This window comes from Mastigoproctus giganteus, chromosome 11, assembly GCF_048544385.1.
Source record: "Mastigoproctus giganteus isolate SK-2022 chromosome 11, ASM4854438v1, whole genome shotgun sequence".
In the NCBI taxonomy this organism is placed as follows: Eukaryota; Metazoa; Arthropoda; class Arachnida; order Uropygi; family Thelyphonidae; genus Mastigoproctus; species Mastigoproctus giganteus.
The window spans coordinates 13560339-13585180 of record NC_143585.1 but is presented as its reverse complement, the minus strand read 5'-3'; the positions used below and the strand labels follow the sequence as shown (position 1 = coordinate 13585180).

The 24842-nt window shown below is 39.5% G+C and overlaps 1 protein-coding gene across 1 annotated transcript in view; it reads right to left on the bottom strand.

The window, feature by feature from the left end:
* Positions 1–24842, bottom strand: part of LOC150077728 (sorting nexin-17-like) — a 229762-nt gene that overhangs the window by 173705 nt on the left and 31215 nt on the right. The window contains exon 3 of the mRNA XM_090384829.1: positions 11159–11276. Coding sequence (XP_090240955.1) covers positions 11159–11276 — 118 coding nt within the window. The remainder of the gene's footprint in view (positions 1–11158; positions 11277–24842) is intronic.

Below are 24842 nucleotides of genomic sequence, written 5' to 3'. Positions count from 1 at the left end.
TGCATGAAGAATCACTGCTGACAACCAGATCAAGAGTACTGCTTCCTCTTGTTACCTTTCTAACATGCTGCTGTACAAAAACCATCATCCAAGAAATCCACAAAAGAACCCACAAATACCAGTCAACATCTGGAAAGTTAAAATCCTCCACTGTGAGACATTCTGATTTGCTGGCCCACTATATCCCTGTATAGCTGTTTGGTATACTCATCACATTCATTAGACGAAAACACACTCCTACTCTCAATTTTGGTTTTCCCAGTGTTTATATCACACCACACTGACTCAACATTACACTTGTCACCCAAGTCAACTGGATACACTCCTTTGAGTTGATATTCTTCTTAACTAAGAGCATAACCCCTTCAAATGGTAACCCCTTCAATTGCACACGAGAGAACAAGAGTAGCCTTATGCAGGCGAAGTTTTTACTGCTCCTGGAATAGAGAAGTTTTTTTCTGTTTTATTAGCTTAAATTGGCATATTTACTAATTTTCTAGAGTAGCTTTATATTCCTAGTTATGATACTTAGTTTAAAGTTTAACTTAGATAGAGATTTTGTAGGTATTACTTAGTATCGGTAAGGGTATCAAATCCATGTGTTACAAGTTGCAGCTCCGCAGAAAGAGAAGTTTTTTTTGCCATATTTAGCCGCTTTATTGACCAATTGTTAAATTAAATTATTTTCTATAAGTAGCTTATAGACCTAGTCAGGATCCTTAGTTTATTCTGAATTGAGACAGTGAGATTTGGAAGTTAATTAATACTTAAAAGTGTCCGTAGATTTACCGTTCGTAACTTGCCGCCATTGTTATACGATACAACGTTATATCCTGAACTAGATAGTGTTAGCATAGTATAGTATATAATATAATATTATCAATTCATCAGTAAAATCTATAATTCTTGTTAAACTTCATTGTCAATTAAATTGTACTTTTTAACTAAATACATATAACGACTTAGATTTTACAAACATAACATAATTAATTAATACATAACTTGATACGGAAGTTATATAAACGGAACTCGTAGATAATACTCGATACTGAAAAATATATATAGCATTATAACTATGCTGGGATACAAGTTTAGGGTTATAATTTTGTATTGAAATTGAAATTTTATTGAAATTAAATCGAAATCATGACTCAGACCAGAGCAGCAAAGCAAATGGCTCAAGCTAATGAAGTGCTGTGGCTCAGGGGAGAACTGAGGGGGGGGGGGCAGTTGCCCTCTGAATCACAGCCTTTTAAAATGCACTGCTTGGTTGATGTTTGTGGACAATCGAGTACGGGACATGATATTGCCATGGGGGATGTCTTTGTGTGTGTGCGATGTAAGGAGTGTAAGTAAATCAGGCGACAACTCAGTGTTGTTATTGGCCTATATGAGAGCTTGAACGACAGGGTGGATGTCCTCAAAGGATCTAAATCGAGGGGCCCATCAAGCTCTCAGCTACCCACATCAATGCCAGAGCTTGCACTTGGTCATCACGCAACAGCAGCAATCCCCAAGGCAGAATGCGCTGGTCCCACAGGAACTAGTAGTTATTGGTGACTCTATTCTCAGGGAAACGGGGAACATGGTATGTAAAAAGGATAGGTGGAATAGGACCAGGGTATGTCTGCCAGGGGCAAAGGTTGATGACGTTGTAGAGCGGATATCATCTTTTAAGGGCACAAATGGTGATATAGTTGTACACGTTGACACTAATGATATTAAGAGTAGGAGACAGGCGGAATTACTTAACAAGTACAGGTCACTGTTGAAAAAAAGCCATGAATTAGGGTTGAATCTGAAAGTGTCTGCAATTCTGCCAAGACACAATAGAAGGGAGTATATGATGAGAGCCTTGTTGATCAATTCGGCCCTGGAAAGATTGTGCAAGGCTCAAAGGGTAGAATTTTTTCAGCCTGGTCTGTACTTCTTAACAGGAGAGACTGCTTCTACAGGGATGGGATACACTTAAATAAAAAGGGTTCAAGAATATTTGCTTATGCTATAGAGGCAGTGTCAGGTGGGTCGGAAAACCCACATAACACTGCCTCTTGGGGGGGCTAAAAGGACAAACAGATTAACAGTAGCCACTGACAAAGGTGAAAGTGATTCTTGCACTGCTTCTATTGAAATGAGCAGCAGCCTGGAAAACAAGATGCAGGGTATTTCAGAGACTGCTGGGAGTCATCGCGGTACAAGTAAACACATTGGTTGTGTTAAGGTAGCTAAGAATAGGAACAGGTGCATGTATACTTGTGTGTACACCAATGCTAGGAGTTTAGTAAATAAATTTGATGAATTTGAGGTATTGCTCAAAGCATCAAAGGCAGATATTGTTGGGATATCAGAGACGTGGTGCCACACTGATATAAGGAATGCAGAACTACAATTTGGGAAGTACAATGTGGACAGCAAGGATAGACAGGATAGGAAGGGAGGAGGGGTTATGCTATCAGTTAAGAAACACACAAAATCCAAGGAAGTGAAGCCAGTCAACATCACTGGACAGTGCAGTGTTGAGTCACTTTGGTGTGACGTAAGCATTGGGAGATCAAAATTGAGAGTAGGAGTGTGCTATAGGCCTAATGACTCCAATGAGTATAATAAGAAACTGTACAGGGAAATAGAGTGGGCCAGTAAATCAGAGAGTCTTATAATGGGGAATTTTAATTTCCCAGATATTGACTGGAATTTGTGGGTTGATCACTCACACACTAGCAAGGCTTTTGTGGATTTATTGGATGATTGTTTTCTACATAAGCATGTTTGGGAGGCAACTAGAGGGAGTAATACACTTGATCTGATTATCAGTAGTGATTCTTCGTGCATTAAGAATCTGCAGATAAAGGAACCACTAGGTGGCAGTGATCACAGTGTGCTGAAGTGGGATTTACTCAAAGAAGTAACTACCATCAGTGGTAAAGGGAAGGGTTTTTGCTTTCGTAGAGGAGACTACGATGGTCTGAGACAGTATTTAAATTTTATAGTGGGACCAACTGATGATGTTACCAACAGCAAATTCAAAATGGGAAGCATTCAAAGAACTTATCTTGGAAGCTACTAGGCTTTACATACCAACTAAGAAATACTGTTCAAGGTTTAGGCCTAAATGGATGTCAGATGTACTAATGAGACATATGGCAGAAAAGAAAAATACATGGGATACATATAAATTAATCGGTGACATGGAAGCCTATGATAGATATAAGCTGGTCTGTAACAAAGTCCCAAAGGAGATTATGCAGGCAAAGGCAGATTATGAGAAATCCTTGCCAAAGGATGCAAAGAAAAACAGAAAAGAGTTATTTCCCTCTGTAAACTCTAGAAGGAAAAGGATGAATCAGATTGGTCCATTGGATATTGATGGTTTTACAGTTGAGGATCCTGCTCAGGTGGCCAACAAACTAAATGAGTATTTTGCATCTAAATTCACATATGAGGAGTTATTCAGGAAGAGGAATACCAGAGTTAAAGTAAACTCTGGCAGTGAGCTAGATGATTTTGTAATAACTGAGAGGAAAGTGGAGGAGAAATTGTTGAGGATAAACATAAAAAAGGCACCCGGGGTGGATGGTATCTATCCAGTTATATTAAAGGAGGCCATAAAGGAAGTAAGCAAACCATTAGCCATAATTATGAGAGCTTCTTTGGACTCAGGGGAGGTACCCACAGACTGCAGATGTGCAAATGCAACCCCAATTCAGAAAGGAGGATCAAAGGCTGACACAAGTAATTATAGACCTGTGAGTTTAACTTCTGTTCTAGGAAAATTAATGGAGGCACTGGTTAAAGAAGCACTGCAGGTTCATCTAGACAAGACTTCAGTTATAGCTCAGACACAGCATGGTTTTGTTAAGGGAAAGTCTTGCCTGACCAATTTTATTCGATACTATGATGCAGTCACAAAAGAACTGGATGCAGGGAATAACTTTGATATTATATATTTCTATCTTAGAAAGGTTTTTTATACTGTTGCACATTAGCATTAGCATTAGTAGAGGCATTTGATGCAAGAAAGCAAGCTTATGCAGCATCAGCCAAAAAAAAAAAAAAAAACCCCACTTCACCCCTCTGTTCGTTCAAAATACCTGTCCAGCTGAGCCTTAAACTTATTTAGGCTATCAACCTCCACTACAAGGGATGGAAGTCTGTTCCAGCAACCAACCACCTGCTAGCTAAAGGCAAATTCCCGCACATCTATCCTACATCTGTCTTTCCTCAATTTCAATTTATGCCCTCTCAGGTGATTATTCTGAGCTAGAGGAAGAATCCCATCAGCATTGAGCATGCTCAAACCATTCAAGGCTTTATACACCTCTATCAGATCACCTCGCTGGTGCCTAGTCTCCAGACACTGTAATTTGCAAAACTTAAGCCTTTCTTCGTAAGAGCACCCCTTTGTTCCATTCACTAATCTTGTTGCCCTTCTCTGTACTCGTTCCAGCAGCTCTACATCCTTCTTCAAATGAGGCCTCCAGACCTGTATACAGTACTCCAGGTGTGGCCTGACCATTGCCTTATACAAGGGAATAATCACCTCCTTATCCCTGCTGGAAAAATTCCTGTATATCATTGACAATACTCCATGAGCTACTCTTGCAGCCCGTCTGCACTGCTCAGAGAACTTCATATCTGCCTGCACAACCACCCCCAAGTCCCTTTCATTCTCTACCACTGTCAGTGTAGTACCACAGAGTTGATACGTTGCTCTGGGGTTGCTGTTTCCCCATGTGTAGTACTTTACATTTGTCAATGTTAAACTTCATTTGCCACCTCTCAGCCCATCTGCTCAACCTTTCCAGATCCTGTTGCAGCAGCATAGTAGTGTCCTTGACAACACTGCCAACCTTTGTATCGTCTGCAAACTTGGACATTAAGCTTGATATACCATGATCAATATCATTTATAAATACAGAAAACAATAATGGACCCAACGCTGAGCCCTGAGGGACTCCACTAATAACATTAGTCCACAATGAGCAGTGTCCATTGATTACCACTCTCTGTCTTCTCCCCCTCAACCACCCCTTTATCCATAGCAGCAATTTGCCTCCAATGTCACACTGCTCCAATTTGTGTAGCAGTCTTCCATGTGCAACAGTATCAAAAGCCTTTCTACGATCCAAGTATATAATATCAAAGCTATTCCCTGCATCCAGTTCTTTTGTGACTGCATCATAATATCCAATCAAATTGGTCAGTCAAGACTTCCCCTTTACAAAACCATGCTGTGTCCGAGCTATAACTGAAGTCTTGTCTAAATGATCCTGCAGTGCTTCTTTAACCAGTGCCTCCATTAACTTTCCTGGAACAGAAGTTAAGCTCACTGGTCTATAATTACTTGTGTCAGCCTTTGATCCTCCTTTGTGAAATGGGGTCACATTTACATATCTCCAGTCTATGGGTACCTCCCCTGAGTCCAAGGAAGCTCTCATAATTATGGCTAAGAGTTTGCTTACTTCCTTTGCTGCCTTCTTTAATATAACTGGATAGATCCCATCCACCCCGGGTGCCTTTCTTGTGTTTATCTTCAACAGTTTCTCCTCCACTTTACTCCCAGTTATTTCAAGATTCTGTAGCTTACTGCTAGAGTTGAATACACCTCTGGCATTCCCTCGCTGAATAACTCCTCATGTGTGAATGTCGATGCAAAATATTCATTTAGTTTGTTAGCTACCTGAGCAGGATCATCAACAGTTGACCAATCAATATCAAGTGGACCAATCTGATTCATCCCCTTCCTTCTAGAGTTTACATACGTAAAGAACTCTTTGCTGTTTTTCTTTGCATCCCTTGCCAAGGATTTCTCGTAATCTGCCTTCGCCTGCCTAACCTCCTTTGTAACTTGGTTGCATATCAACTTGTATCTATCATAGGCTTCTGTGTCATGTGTTAATTTGTAAGTATCCCATGCATTTTTCTTCTCTGCCATATGCCTCATTAGTTCATTTGACATCCATTTTGGCCTAAACCTTGAACAATATTTCTTAGTTGGTATGTAAAGCCCAGTAGCTTCCAAGATGAAATCTTTGAATGCTTCCCATTTTGAATTTGCTGTTGGTAACATCATCAGTTGGTCCCACTGTATAGAATTTAAATACTGTCTCAGTCCATCGTAAGCGCCTTTACGGAAGCAATAACCCTTCCCTTTACCCCTAATGGTAGTTACCTCTTTTGAGTAAATCCCACTTCAGCACACTGTGATCACTGCTACCTAGTGGTTCATTTATCTGCAGATTCTTAATGAATGAAGAATCACTGCTGATAATCAAATCAAGAGTATTACTCCCTCTAGTTGCCTCCCGAACATGCTGATGTAGAAAACAATCGTCCAATAAATCCACAAAAGCCTTACTAGTGTGTGAGTGAGCAACCCACAAATTCCAGTCAATATCTTGGAAATTAAAATCTTCCATTATAAGACTCTCTGATTTACTGGCCCACTCTATTTCTCTGTACAGTTTCTTATTATACTCATCACAGTCATTAGGCCTATAGCACACTCCTACTCTCAATTTTGATCTCCCAATGCTTATGTCACACCAAACTGACTCAACACTGCACTGTCCAGTGATGTCGACTGGCTTCACTTCCTTGGTTTTTATGTGTTTCTTAACTAATAGCATAACCCCTCCCCCCTTTCTATCCTGTCTATCCTTTCTGTAGACGTTGTACTCCCCAAATTCCAGTTCTGCCTCCCTTATATCTGTGTGACACCACGTCTCTGATATCCCAACAATATCTGCCTTTGATGTTTTGAGCAATACCTCAAATTCATCAAATTTATTTACTAAACTCCTAGCATTGGTGTACACGCAAGTATACCTGCACCTGTTTCTATTCTTAGCTACCCTAACACAACCCATGTGTTTACTTGTACCGCAATGGCTCCCAGCAGTCTCTGAAATATCATGCATCTTGTTTTTCAGGATTCTGCTCATTCTAATAGAAGCAGTGCAAGAATCTCTTTCACCTCTGCCAGTGGCTAATGTCAATCTACTGGTCTTTGTCTCCCCCCCCAAGCTAGCAGTTTTCCGACCCACCTAACACTGCCTCGATAGCATCAGCAAATATTCTTGCACCCTTTCTATTTAAGTGTATCCCATCCCTGTAGAAGCAATCTCTCCTCTTAACAAGTACAGTCCAGGCTGAAAAAAATTCTACCCCTTGAGCCTTGCACAATCTTTCCAGGGCCGAATTGATCGACAAGGCTCTCATCATATACTCCCTCCTATCGTGTCTGGGCAGAATTGCAGACACTTTCAAATTCAACCCTAATTCTCGGCTTTTGTTCAACAGTGACCTGTACTTGTTAAGTAATTCTGCCGGTCTCCTACTCTTAATATCATTAGTGCCAACGTGTACAACTATATCACCTTTTGTGCCCTTAAAAGATGATATTCACTCTACAACGTCATCAACCTTTGCCCCTGGCAGACATACCCTGGTCCTGTTCCACCTATCCTTTTTACAAAGCATGTTCCCCGTTTCCCTGACAATAGAGTCACCAACAACTACTAGTTCCTTCGGGACCAGCACAATCTTTTGATACTGTTGCACATGGAAGACTGCTGCACAAATTGGGGCAGTGTGGCATTGGAGGCAAATTGCTGCTATGGATAAAGGGATGGTTGAGGGCGAGAAGACAGAGAATGGTAATCAATGGACATTGCTCATCGTGGACTAATATTATTAGTTGAATCCCTCAGGGTTCAGTGTTGGGTCCATTGTTGTTTTCTGTATTTATAAATGATATTGACGATGGTATATCAAGCTTAATGTCCAAATCTGCAGACGATACAAAGGTTGGTAGGGTTGTTAAGGACACTACTGACGCTATGCTGCTGCAACAGGATCTGGAAAGGTTGGGCAGATGGGCTGAAAGGTGGCAAATGAAGTTTATCATTGACAAATGTAAAGTACTACATATGGGAAACAGTAACCCAAGAGCAACATATCAACTTTGTGGTACTACACTGACAGTGGTAGAGAATGAAAAGCACCTGGTGGTAATTGTGCAGGCAGATATGAAGTTTTCGGAGCAGTGCAGATGGGCTGCAAGATGGGCTGGCTGCTCATGGTGTCTTGTCGATGATATACAGGAATTTTTCTATCAGGGATAAAGAGGTGATTATTCCCTTGTATAACGCAATGCTCAGACCACACCTTCAGTACAGGTCTGGAGGCCTCATTTCAAGAAGGATGTAAGACCTGCTGGAATGAGGACAGAGAAGGGCAACAAGATTAGTGAATGGAACAAAGGGTTGCTCTTACGAAGAAAGTTTTGCAAATTATAGTGTCTGGAGACTAGGCACAGGCGAGGTGATCTGATAGATGTGTATAAAGCCTTGAATGGTTTGAGCATGCTCAATGCCGATGGGATTCTTCCTCTTGCTCAAAGTAATCACCTGAGAGGGCATAAATTCAAATTGAGGAAAGACAGATGTAGGATAGATGTGCGGAAATTTGCCTTTAGCCAGAGGGTAGTTGACTGGTGGAACAGACTTCCATCCCTTGTTGTGGAAGTTGATAGTCTAAATAAATTTAAGGGCTCAGCTGGACAGGTATTTCGAATGAACGGAGGGGTGAAATGAGAGTGGTTTTTTTTTTCTTTCTTGGCTGATGCTCCATAAGCTTGCTTTCTTGCATCATATATCTCTACTAGTGCTAATGCAAATTAAGCATCACTTATGGTCATGCCTTATATTAGGAAGGACATGGATCTGTTGGAACAGGTGCAGAGTTGAACAACAAGATTAATGTGAGGAACAAACTGTACTGCTACTAGAATAGGCTTCAGTTCCGCAAAGTGCAGCATCTGGAGAATAGGCAGAAGATCTGATTGAAGTGTTGAAGGCTTTGAATGAACTGAGTAGGATGGGTGCAGGGTAGAGATGAAAAAATTTGCCTCAGGATGGCAAGTGGTCAAAGTGAGTATTTTAAATAAATTAAACGAAGAACTAGACAAGCTGCTATAAGAGATGGATGGTGATATGGGAAGTGCATTTGCCACTACTAATACTAATATTTGAATTAATGTCATTACTTTTGGTTCTACCTTCATTCTTACAACAATCAACCTAATGCTAATACATTCCACTTCTGCTGCTGTAATTTTAGATACCTGCTTACTCAAAACCACTCCTAGTCCATCCTTATTCTCGTTATCTCCAGAATATAAAACCCTTACCATTTCTAAAGCATTTTAGAAGTGGTAAGGGTTTCCTCTTTCCATCTGGTCTCACTCAACCTCTCAATATCTTCATTACCTTATTCCCTTTTCCATTTCCAGTTCTTTAATTTATCAAAAATTCTATTTTGTCGTAATATTCCAACTACCCTATCTTTCTTCTACTCTTCTCACCAACTCTCATATATTTCCTGCTTACATCTTGAGGGTTTTGTCGATTAACAGCCTAAAAGACCTCACAAATGTCCTTGTTGGGCTCACTGCCAAGGTCCTACTGCCAGATCTCGTAACTTTGAGCTGTATGGCATCATTTATAACATTATTTATAACAAAATTTCATCTTGATTTATTTTACTATCTGACCTCACAGCCCAATCAGCTCAATGAGATCCCCCTCTAAGACGCCTGGTTACAAAGTTCTGTAGCTTGCATATCCAGTCTTTCCTCATATGGGCACCAATTTTCCAAGTTCATCAAGTGTGTCACCTGTCTTTGGATCTTTTCTAAAGGCTTGATGTCTTTCTTTAAGTGTGATATCCATACTTACTGCCTGATCTCACTCAATTACATTTTCTAGTTACTAATAAATCTTCTCAATCTCCTCATGTTTTGTTGTTGGCATATATAAATGTACTAATGTCAATCGTTTTGGTCCTGTCATCATATGTATTGGCAGTATGCATATGAAATCAGACTATTCATTTCAAATTTTGCACACTGTGAAATGCACCAAAATTAAAATAAACTTTGGAATAAACCTCAAAATAAATGTAACTAATAGCATTGAATAAATATATATATATATATACAAGGTGTTTCAAAATGGTCAATAATTTAAAGGTGAACTGTACAGACTACAATATAGTAAGTGAATCGTTTTCGAGATATTGTACATTTCTAGTTGGGATCCACCACTGACAAGGTGAACCATACAGAATTCGGATCCACCAGTGACTTTTTTGTTTAGATTAGGTTATGCTCATTCTCTCCCTTTCCCCTCTCTCAATGCTCTGAGATGTAGCAGGCATACCAGTACTTATCAAAGGATTGTCAATATGGAAAGAGGTTACAGCAACGAAGTGTACTTAAATCCTATGGATTTTTGTATCTGGGGTCATGTAAACAGCTTGGTGTACACTTCTGACATTATTAACACAGTTGAGGAATTACAGCGTCGGGTTGGAGCCTTTCAGCAAATCAGAAATGACCCAGGAATGCCTGAAAGGATTTGCAACTCAATAAAAAAAATTAATAAAACCACCCTTTTGCTAAACTAGTGCTCCCATAGTCAGTGGCGGATCTTAACAGATTATCTTGAAAACGGTTCATTTGTGGCTCGATGTTCACTGGGACTTTTTTGCTTATTTTAGTTTGTACTTTTCATCTTTAAATTACTGACCATCAATTTTGAAATATATATATATATATATATATATATATATATATATATATATATATATATATTTTTTTTTTTTTTTTTTTTTTCTTTCCCCAATTATTCTTATAATCCCAGGGGCTCGCATCTGGTGAGTGTGGGCTTGGCACACCTAGGGTCCTGGGCTGGACCATTCTTCTCTTTCTTGGTGATTCTCTTCTACTTCTACCTCTCTCTCTCTCTCTCTCTCTCTCTCTCTCTCTCTCAGGGTAACTCGGAAATTTTTTTGGCTGGTGCAGCATAAGCCTCATGCTTCCTTGCACTACATGGCTAGTAATAATAATAATATACAAAAGAAGCAAAAAATACATGTGCATGTTTGAAATTCATGCTCTTAGTCTTTTCAATTGGAAAATGGAAATTTTTTTTTCACAGTTTTCAGCTTATTTTTATTAGTTTTGTAATCTTTTGGGTGGCATGTGTGTATGGTCTACCCAAAGAATTTTTTTTAAATGTTATTTGTTTTTTTTTTTAATGTTACTTGAAACCGAAACTTTTAATAAACATCAAATTATAATAACTCTTTTACATACCAAGTTGAATATACTTTTCTAATTGAGCTCGTCTTTCTTCTGTTTGGGCAGGTGTAAGTGGCAAAAGTTTTTTTGGAGGGAAGGAAGGGAGAGAGTTTGGACCATATTCTTTCTTTAGCTATAGTAAAAAAAGAAAGGAAAATACCATTATATCAACTATACTATTAATAATGATGTATATATAATATATTTTTCTAATTCATATTTGTTTGGTAGCAAGATAATATCATTTTGTAGAATTTCTAAGGTAGTTTACAGCTGACAGATATTTGTTTTAAGTATTGTGTTTCTATTTGAAATCCTATTCTGATCAAACAGCAAAATGAATGGGGCATGAATACTTAAAATACATAATTCCCGCTCTCTCTCTACCAAATCTGAATGTGTGCCACAACCAGTCAACAACCTTTTACTGTCCGACTTCAAACTCACACAACCAACTTTTCTTCTTCCTCATTTATTCATTCAACTTGCATTCGCTCAAACAACCTTCCTTCATACGTATTTTCTGAAAATTACAATCTACAGAAGCTCATGTCTAATGTCAACAAATATCTTCTTTCATCTTCTCAACAACCCATGCACAGTAGTACTAAGTACTATAGGTTCTAATGCTGCTTGTGTTTGGAGTTTTCATAAAAAAATATATACAGTAGAGTGTTGATAATCCGGACTAATTGCGACTGGAGGTAGGTTGGACTTTTGATTTGTTTGGATTTCCTAACTTAACAAAAATACTGTTCTGGAGACTAAAAAAAAAGTTTAGTAAGTTTATAAATAAAAACAATGGCTTTAAAATATGAGGGACCACCTAATTTTTTGTTAAAATCCAGCACCTTTTCACACAACAAAGATCCAGATATGGGCTCTCCTAAACTTCGTGTATGTGTGAACCACAAATAAATGGCGCCTTGGAGGGATGGGTCAGATAGAGGGATAAATACCTTAACTGACACTAGCAGGTTAGGCATGTCAATCACTACCATTTTGCTAACAAAGACCCACTTCTTCCCTTTGAAAGTCTGTGTCTGTTTAAAATCTAAATCTTCGATTCAATTGGTAAAAATTTCTACTTCCTTTTAAAAGACAAAGGAAACTACAGTATGGTAAAATAAAATTCTGTAAAAAATCTGTTCAGAATCTTTTTACTCCATATCTCACTTGCAAGTATCATGTTAGTTGCAATTTCTGGCATGCTTGAATCTATTGACTGATGCTTATCTTTTTTTATTGTTTTAGATTTTACAACCCCCCCAACAAAAAAGTTAGTGAACTGAAATATCAGATTACAAAGTGTTATGTTTAGTTAGTACTGTATGTATATTAATCAAGCTAGGTAAGCAAGCATAAATTTTTATTTTTATTTTGCTAACATGTAGATAATATTTTTCTGATTTCACGCACCATTTAATTTTTTAATTGGAAAGAGGGAAAAAAAAGGTCTAAATTTGTGTTTTATATCTTTTTTATAGTCTGTGGATAACATTCTTTGGATATTTGCTTATTAGAATTGCATTAGCAAGGGCACATGATGCAAGAAAGCAAGCTTATATAGCATCAGCCAAAAAAAAAAAAAAAACCCCCTTATTTCACCCATCCCCTCGCTCCAAATGTTTGTCAAGTTCTGCCTTGAATCTATTTAAGCTATCAGCTTCTACAACGACAGATGGAAGTTTGTTCCAACAATCAACCACCCGCTGGCTAAAGGCAAACTTCCGCACACCTATCCTACAACCGTCTTTCCTCAATTTGAATTTATGCTCTCTCAGGTGATTATTGCGTTTAATTGGTTTATTGCGGTTTTATGGTTTATTTAATTGGATTATTGCGTTTAATAGAATAAAAATTCTATTTGCAAACATAATCACAATATAAAGGTGCATGTATACTTGCATGTACTCCAATGCAAGAAGTATAGTAAATAAATTTGATGAATTTGAAGGGTCAAGACATGAAAGGCAGATATTGTTGGGATATCAGAGACATGGTGTCACACAGATATAAACAGTGCAGAATTGGAATTTGGGGAGAGCAATGTGTACAGAAAGGATAGAAAGGGTAGGAAGGGAGGAGGGCTTACGCTGTTAGTTAAGAAACACAAACAGCAACCTGATAAAAATGTACACCAGGATGATGATTTTCGGAGGTGTACTGTATGGAGTAGAGTTGTGGGCTCGGCTGCAGACACCACAATTAAACCATTAAAAGCCGCAGCATACTGGCTCCTGAAGTGGGCAACCTGGAAGTATCATCTCCCACCACAGCAGCACACAACAATGGCCAAAGTGCTGAATTTAACCAGGTTTTCAGCATTAATGCACGAGAGAAGACTCATCTTCACCTTAAAAACGATTGCGGGGAGAGTCTCAGCACCCAACGTTTGGGACACCGTGTACTGGCAGATCCCCCAACCAGCTCTCTGCTCCACTCCCAAGCTTCTTGCTCTTCCTTCGAGGTTATATTTTAAAGATCGGTTCCTCCCTTATCAGAAGCTCCATCTGGTTCAATCCCTGGATGCTGACTTGTTTAAAATCATAGATGATAAAAAGTATAGACCGCTCATCCTAGATCTGCACATGGTCTCCACAACTACCAACTGATCTCAGATCGTTCTGGCTGGGCAAGAAACTCGCAGAAAACTGGACTAAAGGAAAATATTTTTTGTTATCACAATTTGTATTATTTTTGTTATTTAGTATTTGTTTTCCTTCCAAGTCAGTATTATTTGCTATAAGAACTTCTTTTTTTTTTTTTTTTTTTATATATATACACATAATCTGCCTATAATTTAATCTTTATAATCCCAGCAAGGTTATCTCTGCCGCTTGTTAACCCTTGGCATGATGCCATGAAGGGTACTGTAGGGTCGTGGTACCTGCTAGTACCAATGAACTTTACAATAAAGATCTTATTTATTTATTTATTTATAAAATCTAAAGAAGGGCATCCAGTTGACATGGTTGGACACAGTAATGTTGAGTCAGTTTGGTGTGACATAAACACTGGGAAAGGGAAAATGAGAATAGGAGTGTGCTATAGGCCTAATGACTATGATGAGTGCAATGAACAACTGTGCAGAGAAATAGGGTAAATAGGGTGGGCCAGTAAATCAGATTGTCTTATAATGGGGATTTTAACTTTCCAGATATTGACTGGAACTCGTGGGTTGGTCACTCTAGCAAGACTTTTGTGGATTTATTGGAGGATTATTTTCTACAGCAACATGTTCGAGGGGCAACCAGAGGAAATAATACCCTTGATCTGATTATCAGCAGTGATTATTCATGGATTAAGAATTTGCAGATAAAGGAACCACTAAGTGACAGTGATCACAGTGTACTGATGTGGGATTTACTTAAAGATATAACTACCATCAATGGTAAAGGGAAGGGTTTTTTCTTTCATAAAGGTGACTACAGTAGTCTCAGACGGTTTTTAAATTCTATACAGTGGGATCAACTGATGATGTTAAAAACAGTGAATTCTAAATAGGAAGCCTTCAAGGAAATAATCTCGGAAGCTATTAGGTTTTTCATACCAACTAAGAAATATGGCAAAGGTAAAGAGAGCTAACATGAGAACTACCAAAAACTTTTGGAAATTTACCCAGAAGAACTGGTTTGCTGCTACCGCAGTTACTCCCTGCATTCTCGCTAAACGGATGGTGCATGTTATCGATAGTGGCAGTAGAAGTAGTTTTTTTCTTCCTATTTTAAAACAGCAAGAAGGGGGGAATAAAATCCTAAGACTGGGGCAGTCTGGAGGGTATACCCATAAGAAAATTTCAGCTGTTAAAACACTCGTGAACTCCAATAATCTGCTTTTAATAATGAGAAAAAACAAATTAATACATCGATATCGACTTCTACTGCCACTACTGAAAACACGCACTGTCTGTTTACCGAGACTGCAGTAGCAGCAAATCAGTTTCTCAAGGTGAGATACCCAAAGTTTGCGGTAATCCTTATGTTGGCTTTCTTTACTTCAGCAAGAAATACTGTTCAAGATTTAGACCTAAATGGATGTCAGATGAACTAATGAGGATCGTGCCAGAGAAGAAAAATGCAAGGGATGCAAATAAATTATCAGGTGACACAGAAGCCTATGGCAGATATAAGTTAGTCTGCTATCAAGTCACAAAGGCGGTTAGGCAAGTAAAGGCTGATTACGAGAAATCCTTGGCAAAGGATGCAAAGAAAAACAACAAAGACTTCTTTGCTTATCTAAACTCTAGAAGAAAGGAGATGAATCAGACTGGTCAGTGTTGAATCCAGGGGGGTGACCGGGATTGAGTTTCACCCTCAGTGGAATAAAATTCCCCTCCACTGAAAAAATAATTTGTATTTTATAAAACACAAATTCAATAAATTTATGTCAAATAAACATAACACGAAAAATCACATCAACTAATATGGTACTTGTTAGGTGGTACACGGCGAAAATAAATCACAAAAATTCAAAAGACACAAAATTTTCAAAATAATTAAATGGGCAATATTTCTGGCTGCACAAATTGTAACTAAAAGCCTCTAGTGTCCGCATTTTCGTTTTAGGGTTTTCAGGTTCCCTTTATTTTCACACGAAACATCTCTTGATAGTGTTTCGCACAAATGGTCTACTTTTTTTTTTTTTTTTTTATGAGAACCCCAAACACGAGAGGTATTAGAACCTATAGTACTTAGTACCGTGTTTGGGTTGGAGGTTGAAAGAAGATAGAAGATATTTGTTGACATTGGACTTGAACTTCTGTAGATTGTAATTTTCAGGAAATACGTATGAAGGGAGGTTGTTCCAGAAAACAGCAGTTGAATGAATAAATGAGGAAGATGAAAAGTTAGTTCTGTGGGTTTGAAGTTGGACAGTAAATGGATGTTGGCTGGTGGCGGCACGTGTTCGGACTGTTTTGAAAGAAAGAGCGGGAATTATAGAAGCCAATTCAGAAGAACAGTGCCCATGGAAGTATCTGTAAAAGAGGCATGCAGCAGAAACAGTGCGTCTATGAGAAAGCGAGTGGAGAGACTCTGTTAGAGATGAATCATTAATTAACCTAACTGCCCTCTTCTGAATGGAATCAACAAGCCTGAGAGAGGTTTTGGGGGCACCACCCCAGATGTGGGAACAATATTCCATGGCAGGGCGGATTTGTGATTTATACAGAGTGAGCAGCTGTTTGGAAGAAAAGTAACGCCGAGAGCGAAAGAGAAAACCAAGTTTTTTAGATGCAGAGGAAGCAATATTTGTAATATGCTTGTGCCAAGAGAGATTAGAAGTCAGGGTAATCCCCAAAAGAGATATATCATTTTGCCTAGAAATCGGAGTGTCACTAAAGATAAGCATAGGAGCAGAAGAATCCTTTTTGCAAGATATAAGACAAGACTGAGTTTTAGAAGGGTTGAAATCAACTAAGTTGTCTTTGCCCCACTGGAGAATTACCTGAAGATCGGCATTTGAGGAACTAGCAGCAGATTTTCGAGAACTTGAAGCTGATTGAGTAGGACAAGGTTTCTCAAAATGGAAAGTTGAATGCAATGTGCTATCATCGGCAAAACTATGGATAGGATTTCCAGTCAATGGAAGAAGGTCATTGATATACAAGAGGAAAAGAGTGGGGGAAAGAACTGAACCTTGGGGGACACCGGCATTAGTGGAGAAGTTAGAAGACAGAGAGCCATCTACCATCACCCTCAGTGAGCGATCAGAGAGAAAACTGGATAACCAATTACTAAAAACAGATGGCAAACCATAAGATGGAAGCTTATTTAGAAGACCTTTGTGCCAAACACGATCAAAAGCCTTTGAGATGTCAAGAGCAACTACTCGTGTTTCACCGAACCTTTCCATTGAATTAGTCCATAAATGGGTAACATAAGCCAGAATATCACCAGTGGATCGACACTGACGGAATCCATACTGCCGATCGTTGATCAGACGGAAGGTTTCTAGATAGTTCAAGAGTTGGCGGTTAATTGATTTCTCCATTACTTTAGAAAGAGTAGAAGTAATTGCAATGGGACGATAATTGGATGGGAGGGATTTGTCACCCTTTTTAGGAACTGGCTGGATATGAGCAAATTTCCAAGCAGAAGGAAAAACACCTTTGGAATAAGAAAGTGAAAAAAGGCGGCAAAGAATAGGAGTAAGTTCAGGGGCACAGGTTTTGAGAACAAGTGGAGAAATACCATCAGGACCTGGAGCTTTCTTAGCATCATGATTCATCAAAATCCTTCTGATATCCTTTTGACGGAAGACCACAGGAGGCATTGAATGGAGCGTGTTAGTAATGGTGGGAGGTGTTTTACCAAGATCATTAATACATGAGCTGGAAGAAAAATGGGATGCTAGCAGGTCAGCTTTATCCTTGGCTGAAGTGACAACAGAACCATCTGGTTTGGACAGAGGTGGGAGCAGAGATGGGCAAAAGTTGCGGCCAATAGCTTTGGCAATAGACCAGAATGCTCGGCTACCATTAGGGCAAGAAGCAAGTTTTCTACCCTTAGCCTGTTCAAACTCTAGTTTGGACTGATTAATAACTGCTTTACAATTGTTGCGAGCTTTGGTGTAGGCAGAAAATGAAACTGAAGAATTAGAAACAAGCCAATTACGATATGCAACATTCTTCTCTTGGACAGCCTTAGCACATTTATTGGAAAACCAAGGTTTAGATAAAGGACGAGATTTTAAAGTGGAGTGTGGGATAAAGGATTCCATTCCTGCAACAATAATTTCACTGACACGATCTGAGCAAACGTTGACATCAGAAGTTTTGAAACAGTAATCAGACCAAGGAAAAGAAGAAAAGAAGTCTCGCAGGTCATCCCATTTTGCATTCTTGTAATGCCAAACAATACGAGGTTGGGAATAGCCATGAGATAAAGGTTCCATTGGAGAAGAGACAATCACCAAGTTGTGATCTGAAGTGCCTAAAGGACCTCTCACTTCAACCTTGTACTTAGAAGGGTTGTTTGTGAGAAAAAGATCAAGCGTATTGGCTGTATGATTAGGATTGTCCGGTATTCTTGTAGGTAAATGAACAATCTGTGCTAGGTCATTAGTAATTGCAAAAGCCTCAGCATCTCGACCTGCTGGGTCGGTGTGACTAGAAAATGGAAGCCAGCTGGAGTTGTGAACGTTAAAATCACCAAGGAAACTTACCTCACTGTTAGGAAAGTTGGACTGGAGAAAGTCAAGTTGAAAAGAGAGGAAGTCAAAGAGCTCCAAGTGATTAGTGGAGTTGGGAGAACGGTAGAGACAACAGATGAATTTGACACAATGAGGTAGAGAGATTTTAAGCGAGAGAAGATCAAACAGAGGAGATTCCAAATTGCCAAGTCTCTGACATGGAATATCAGAACGGACATATGCACAAGTACCACCTTTGAGGCAAAAGGAATCATACAGCAAATAATTTGGAGATCTGAGATGAGAAGTAGTTGAATCAACTGATAACTGAGATTCAGTCAGAAAAAGTACATGGGGTTTGGAAGACTGCAAGTGGAAATGGACATCGTTGAGATTGGAATTGAGACCACGTATATTTGTGAAATGAATTAGGAAGTCCTTGGGAGGTTTAGATCTTTTCGCAGATAAGCTTGCTCTATTATTTTGACAATTCATGGTGTATTCAATGGTAAGAAAAAGTGGGTGGGACATGCTGTATGAAGTAATGAAATTTTTGTAAATGGCGTACATGTGGTAAGAATATACCCAGATCCTTGACATAACGTGGCCTCGACAATGCTCCCCGCATACACACTACTCGGACTCCCTCCAGTCACTATCTGGCAGAGTAGAGGTAGCAAGATTATACACTAGCTGATCCGGAAGCCTCCTAGAGAGTTACCAATAGGTTTGGTCCGGTGTACTATCTAGCGGCCGGCCTGCGAACACCGTTTTAGAGCTGTACCCTCGAAATGTAAGGAATATTGGATCTCGCCACGACATTCATCATAACCTCAAAAATCATCAATCATACTGCATGATGGAAGAGATAGAGAAGGGTTGGCCGGAACTTAGCTCTAGAGACTAAACATGGGTTCCACCACTTCAAGCCTCCAATAAGCAAAGTGGTGGTATTTCACCGGTTGATGAGAGTCATCTACCACCTAGTACTGCCTGGTAACATAGAGGGGTGGCGTTCCTCCATGTGGTGTGGGCGCCACACCTCGACGACTGCTTACATTGGTTCACACCTGGGTGGTCACCCACCATGTACTTGTGCATGGAGGTTATACCCAGGATTACTAACAGTCCCACCATCGTGAAGGTGCAAGCAGAGGATTTGGCTGTCATAGACCGTCCGGACTTCACCGAAATTGGGTCCACTTGACTTAAGTGTCACCCGAATATCAGTTCCATCAGCGTTTTAGACTCCCAGGTAGCAAGAACAGCTTGTCTGGCATATCTGAGAGAATGTCTGTGACAACCTCTAGGACCATCTCAAGTAGACCCTCAAGGGTCTACTTGAGACTAATTCTATGTTTGTATATTGCAAACAAGATTGCAGGCTGCGAATAGGTTTGCCTGAATTCATTCCTGACAGATGCTATTGTAACTGTAATTATAAAGTGTCCCGCGACTTTCAGGAGAGTCTGCAGCCATTAACTCAATTGTCAGCAGTTTTGCTTTATGGTTTTCAAATTCCCTTTATTTCTTTTTTTCACAGCAAGGGTCTACTTGTGACTAATTCTTCTGTTTTTATACCACAAACAAGACTGTTTGGTTGCAGCCTATAAACAATACATTTTATATCCTTTTTATTATATATACATCAAGGGCAGCTCGTTGGAACCGCAGCAACCCCAGCTTTTTAAATCTAAATATACAGTCAATGGAGTCACATGTAATTTTGCGAAGAACAATGCAACATAATCAATATTTTTATTAAAACGTCCCGCATATAGTATACTCATCCTCTATTTCCAATAATCATTTCAATAATAAACGAATAAAAACACAAGATTGTTTTCAACTTTGAAGTTTAACCGTAGGTGGAACTGTGAGCTACGCAGTTCCACGTTTAGGCCTCAGTGGTTGAATGAATGCTTAGTTGGCAGGTTTCCAATACGCAATTTTAGAGGTGATAAAACGAGTCAAAAGGAACTGCAGAGTGAGCAATGCCGATTTGAACAGTGCACAAAACTTGAATGAAAAAGTTATTAATCTATTTTAAACAAATAAAAAGCAAAGAATGGATTTTGTTTTTAAATAAAATTTTGAGATTACCCAAGCCTGTTAATGGCAAGTGTCCAGTTAATGTTTTGCAGTATTTTTAACCTGCTTTTTATTATCATCTAGGTCTACATGTCTTATAACCAAGGCAATTTAACGTAACTTTTTTTAAGAAGCATCACCCCCACACATCAGAGTCACGAGCCACCACTGATAGGCATCTGTACTGTAATACTGAAAGACTGCATAAGTTTAGAGGGCCCGAATGAGTTATCGGAAAAAATTATAAATTAAGTGATTGACACAAATGAAAAGAAAAAAGCAAAGAAGAATATTATCACAATACAGTACTTGCATGTTTGATTATAATTGTATAATTTTTTTTTTTTTTTTTGCAAATCTTAATTAGCATTAGTAGAGGCATATGATGCAAGAAAGCAAGCTTATTCAGCATCAGCCAAAAAAAAAAAAAAAACACACACCACTCCCATTTCACCCCTCCGTTCGTTCGAAATACCTGTCCAGTTGAGCTTTAAATTTGTTTAGGCTATCAACTTCAACAACAAGTGATGGAAGTCGGTTCCAACAACCAACCACCCGCTGGCCAAAGGCAAATTTCCGCACATCTATCCGACATCCGTCCTTCCTCAATTTGAATTTATGCCCTCCGAGGTGATTATTCTGAGCAAGATGAAGAATCCCATTGGCATTGAGCATGCTCAAACCATTCAAAGCCTTATACATCTCTATCAGATCACCTCGCCAGTGCCTAGTCTCCAGACTCTGTAATTTGCAAAACTTAAGCCTTTCTTCGTAAGAGCAACCCTTTGTTCCATTCACTAATCTTGTTGCCCTTCTCTATACCCGTTCCAGCAGCTCTACATCCTTCTTGAAATGAGGCCTCCAGATCTGTATACAGTACTCAAGATGTGGCCTAACCATTGCCTTATACAAGGGAATAATCACCTCCTTATCCCTGCTAGAAAAATTCCTGTATATCATTGACAAGACACCATGAGCTACTCTTGCAGCTCATCTGCACAATTACCCCCAGGTCCTTTTCATTCTCCACCACTGTCAGTGTAGTACCACAGAGTTGATACGTTGCTCTAGGGTTACTGTTTCCCATATGTAGTACTTTACATTTGTCAACGTTAAACTTCATTTGCCACCTCTCAGCCCATCTGTTCAACCTTTCCAGATCCTGTTGCAGCAGCATAGCGTCAGTAGTGTCCTTAACAACCCTGCCAACCTTTGTATCATCTGCAAACTTGGACATTAAACTTGATATCCCATCATCAATATAATTCATAAACACCGAAAACAACAACGGACCCAACACTGAACCCTGAGGAACTCCACTAATAACATTAGCCCACGTTGAGCAGTGTCCATTGATTACCACTCTCTGTCTTCTGCCACTCAACCATCCCCTTATCCATAGCAGCAATTTGCCTCCAATGCCACACTGCTCCAATTTGTGCAGCAGTCTTCCATGTGCAACAGTATCAAAAGCCTTTCTAAGATTCAAATATATAATATCAAAGTTATTCCCTCCATCCAGTTCTTTTGTGACTACATCATAGTATCCAATCAAATTGGTCAGGCAAGACCTGCCCTTACAAAACCATGCTGCGTCTGAGCTATAACTGAATTCTTGTCTAGATGATCCTGCAGTGCTTCTTTTAACCAGTGCCTCCATTAATTTACCTGGAACAGAAGTTAAACTAACAGGTCTATAATTACCTGTGTCAGCCTTTGATCCTCCTTTGTGAATTGGAGTTACATTTGCACATCTCCAGTCTATGGGTACCTCCCCTGAGTCCAAAGAAGCTCTCATAATTATGGCTAGGGGTTTGCTTACTTCCTTTGCTGCCTCCTTTAATATAACTGGATAGATCTCATCCACCCCAGGTGCCTTTTTTATGTTTATCCTCAACAATCTCTCCTCCACTCTCCTCTCAGTTATTACAAAATCATCCAGCTCACTGCCAATGTTTACTTTACCTACATCATTCTCCTTCCTGAATAACTCCTCATACATGAATGTAGATGCAAAATACTCGTTTAGATTGTTAGCCACCTGAGCAGGATGCTCAACTGTTGAACCATCAATATCCAGTGGACCAATCTGATTCATCCCTTTCCTTCTTGAGTTTAAATAGGTAAAGAAGTCTTTTCTGTTTTTCTTTGCATCCTTTGCCAAGGATTTTTCGTAGTCTGCCTTTTCCTGCCTAATCTCCTTTGTGACTTGGTTACAGACCAACTTATATCTATCATAGGCTTCCATGTCACCCATTAATTTGTATGTATCCCATGCATTTTTCTTCTCTGCCACATGTCTCATTAGTTCATCTGACAACCATTTAGGCCTAAACCCTGAACAATATTTCTTAGTTGGTATGTAAAGCCTGGTAGCCTCCAAGATTAGTTCCTTGAGTGCTTCCCATTTTGAGTTTGCTGTTGGTAACATCATCAGTTGGTCCCACTGTATAGAATTTAAATACTGTCTCAGTCCATCGTAGTCGCCTTTAAGGAAGCAATAACCCTTCCCTTTACCCCTAATGGTAGTTACCTGTTTGAGTAAATCCCACTTCAGTGCACGGTGATCACTGCCACCTAGTGGTTCATGTATCTGCAGATTCTTAATGCATGAAGAATCACTGTTGATAATCAAATCAAGAGTATCACTCCTTCTAGTTGCCTCCCGAACATGCTGATGTAGAAAACAATCATCCAATAAATCCACAAAAGCCCTGCTAGTGTGTGAGTGACCAGCCCCCAAATTCCAGTCAATATCTGGGAAATTAAAATCTCCCATTATAAGACTCTCTGATTTACTGGCCCACTCTATTTTCCTGTACAGTTTCTTATTATACTCATCAGAGTCATTAGGCCTATAGCACACTCCTACTCTCAATTTTGATCTCCCAATGCTTATGTCACACCAAACTGAGTCAACACTGCACTGTCCAGCGATGTCGACTGGCTTCACTTCCTTGGTTTTTATGTGTTTCTTAACTAATAGCATAACACCTCCCCCCTTCCTATCCTGTCTATCCTTTCTGTAGACGTTGTACACCCCAAATTCCAGTTCTGCATCCCTTATCATTAATACATGAGTTGGAAGAAAAATGGGATGCTAGCAGGTCAGCTTTATCCTTGGCTGAAGTGACAACAGAACCATTTGGTTTGGACAGAGGTGGGAGCAGAGATGGGCAAAAGTTGCGGCCAATAACTTTGGCAAGAGACCAGAATTCTCGGCTACCATTAGGGCAAGAAGCAAGTTTTCTACTCTTAGCCTGTTCAAAATCTAGTTTGGAATGATTATTAATTGCTTTAGAATTGTTGCGAGCTTTAGTGTAGGCAGAAAATGAAACTGAAGAATTAGAAACAAGCCAATAACGATATGCAAAGTTCTTCTCTTGAACAGCCTTAGCACATTTATTGGAAAACCAAGGTTTAGATAAAGGACGAGATTTTAAAGTGGAGTGTGTAATAAAGGATTCCATTTCTGCAAGAATAATTTCACTGACACAATTTGAGCAAACACTGACATCATAAGTTTTGAAACTGTAATCCGACCAAGGAAAAGAAATCTCGCAGGTCGTCCCATTTTGCATTCTTGTAATGGCACACAGTACGAGGTTTGGAATAGCCATGAGATAAATGCTCCATTGGAGAAGACACAATCACCAATAAAAGAGGTGCCTAAAGGACCTCTCACTTCGACCGTGTACTTAGAAGGATTGTTTGTGAGAAAAAGCTCAAGCGTGTTGGCTGTATGGTTAGGATTGTGCTGTATTCTTGTATGTAAATGAACAATCTGTACAAGGTCATTAGTAATTGCAAAAGCCTCAGCATCTCGACCAGCTGGGTCGGTGTGACTAGAAAACGGAAGCCAGCTGGAGTTGTGAACGTTAAAATCACCAAGGAAAATTACCTCACTGTTAGGAAAGTTGGACTGGAGAAAGTCAAGTTGCAAAGAGAGAAAGTCAAAGAGCTCCAAGTGATTAGTGGAGTTGGGAGAACGGTAGAGACAACAGATAAATTTGACACAATGAGGTACAGAGATTTTAAGCAAGAGAAGATCAAAAAGAGGAGATTCCAAATTACCTCTCTGACAGGGAATATCGGAACGGACATATGCAAAAGTACCACCTTTCAGGTGAAAGGAATCATATAGCGAATAATTTGGACAACTGAGATGAGCAGTAGTTGAATCAACCGATAACTTAGATTCTGTGAGAAAAAGTACATGGGGTTTGGCAGATTGCAAGTGGAAATGGGCATCGTTGAGATTAGAATTGAGACCACGTATAATTGTGAAGTTGGTATCCGTAGCCAAGTGGTCAGGAGCGGGAGTGCAGTAGCACACCTCTTTGAGTATACTGGGGTTCAAGCCCGTGACTTCTGAATACGGTCGATCTGCCAACCCGCACTGAACCAGCGTGGCAGATTATGGTCTATTTCCCTCAACATGAATTGTTGAGAAGGCTTCCATCCTGCAGTGGGC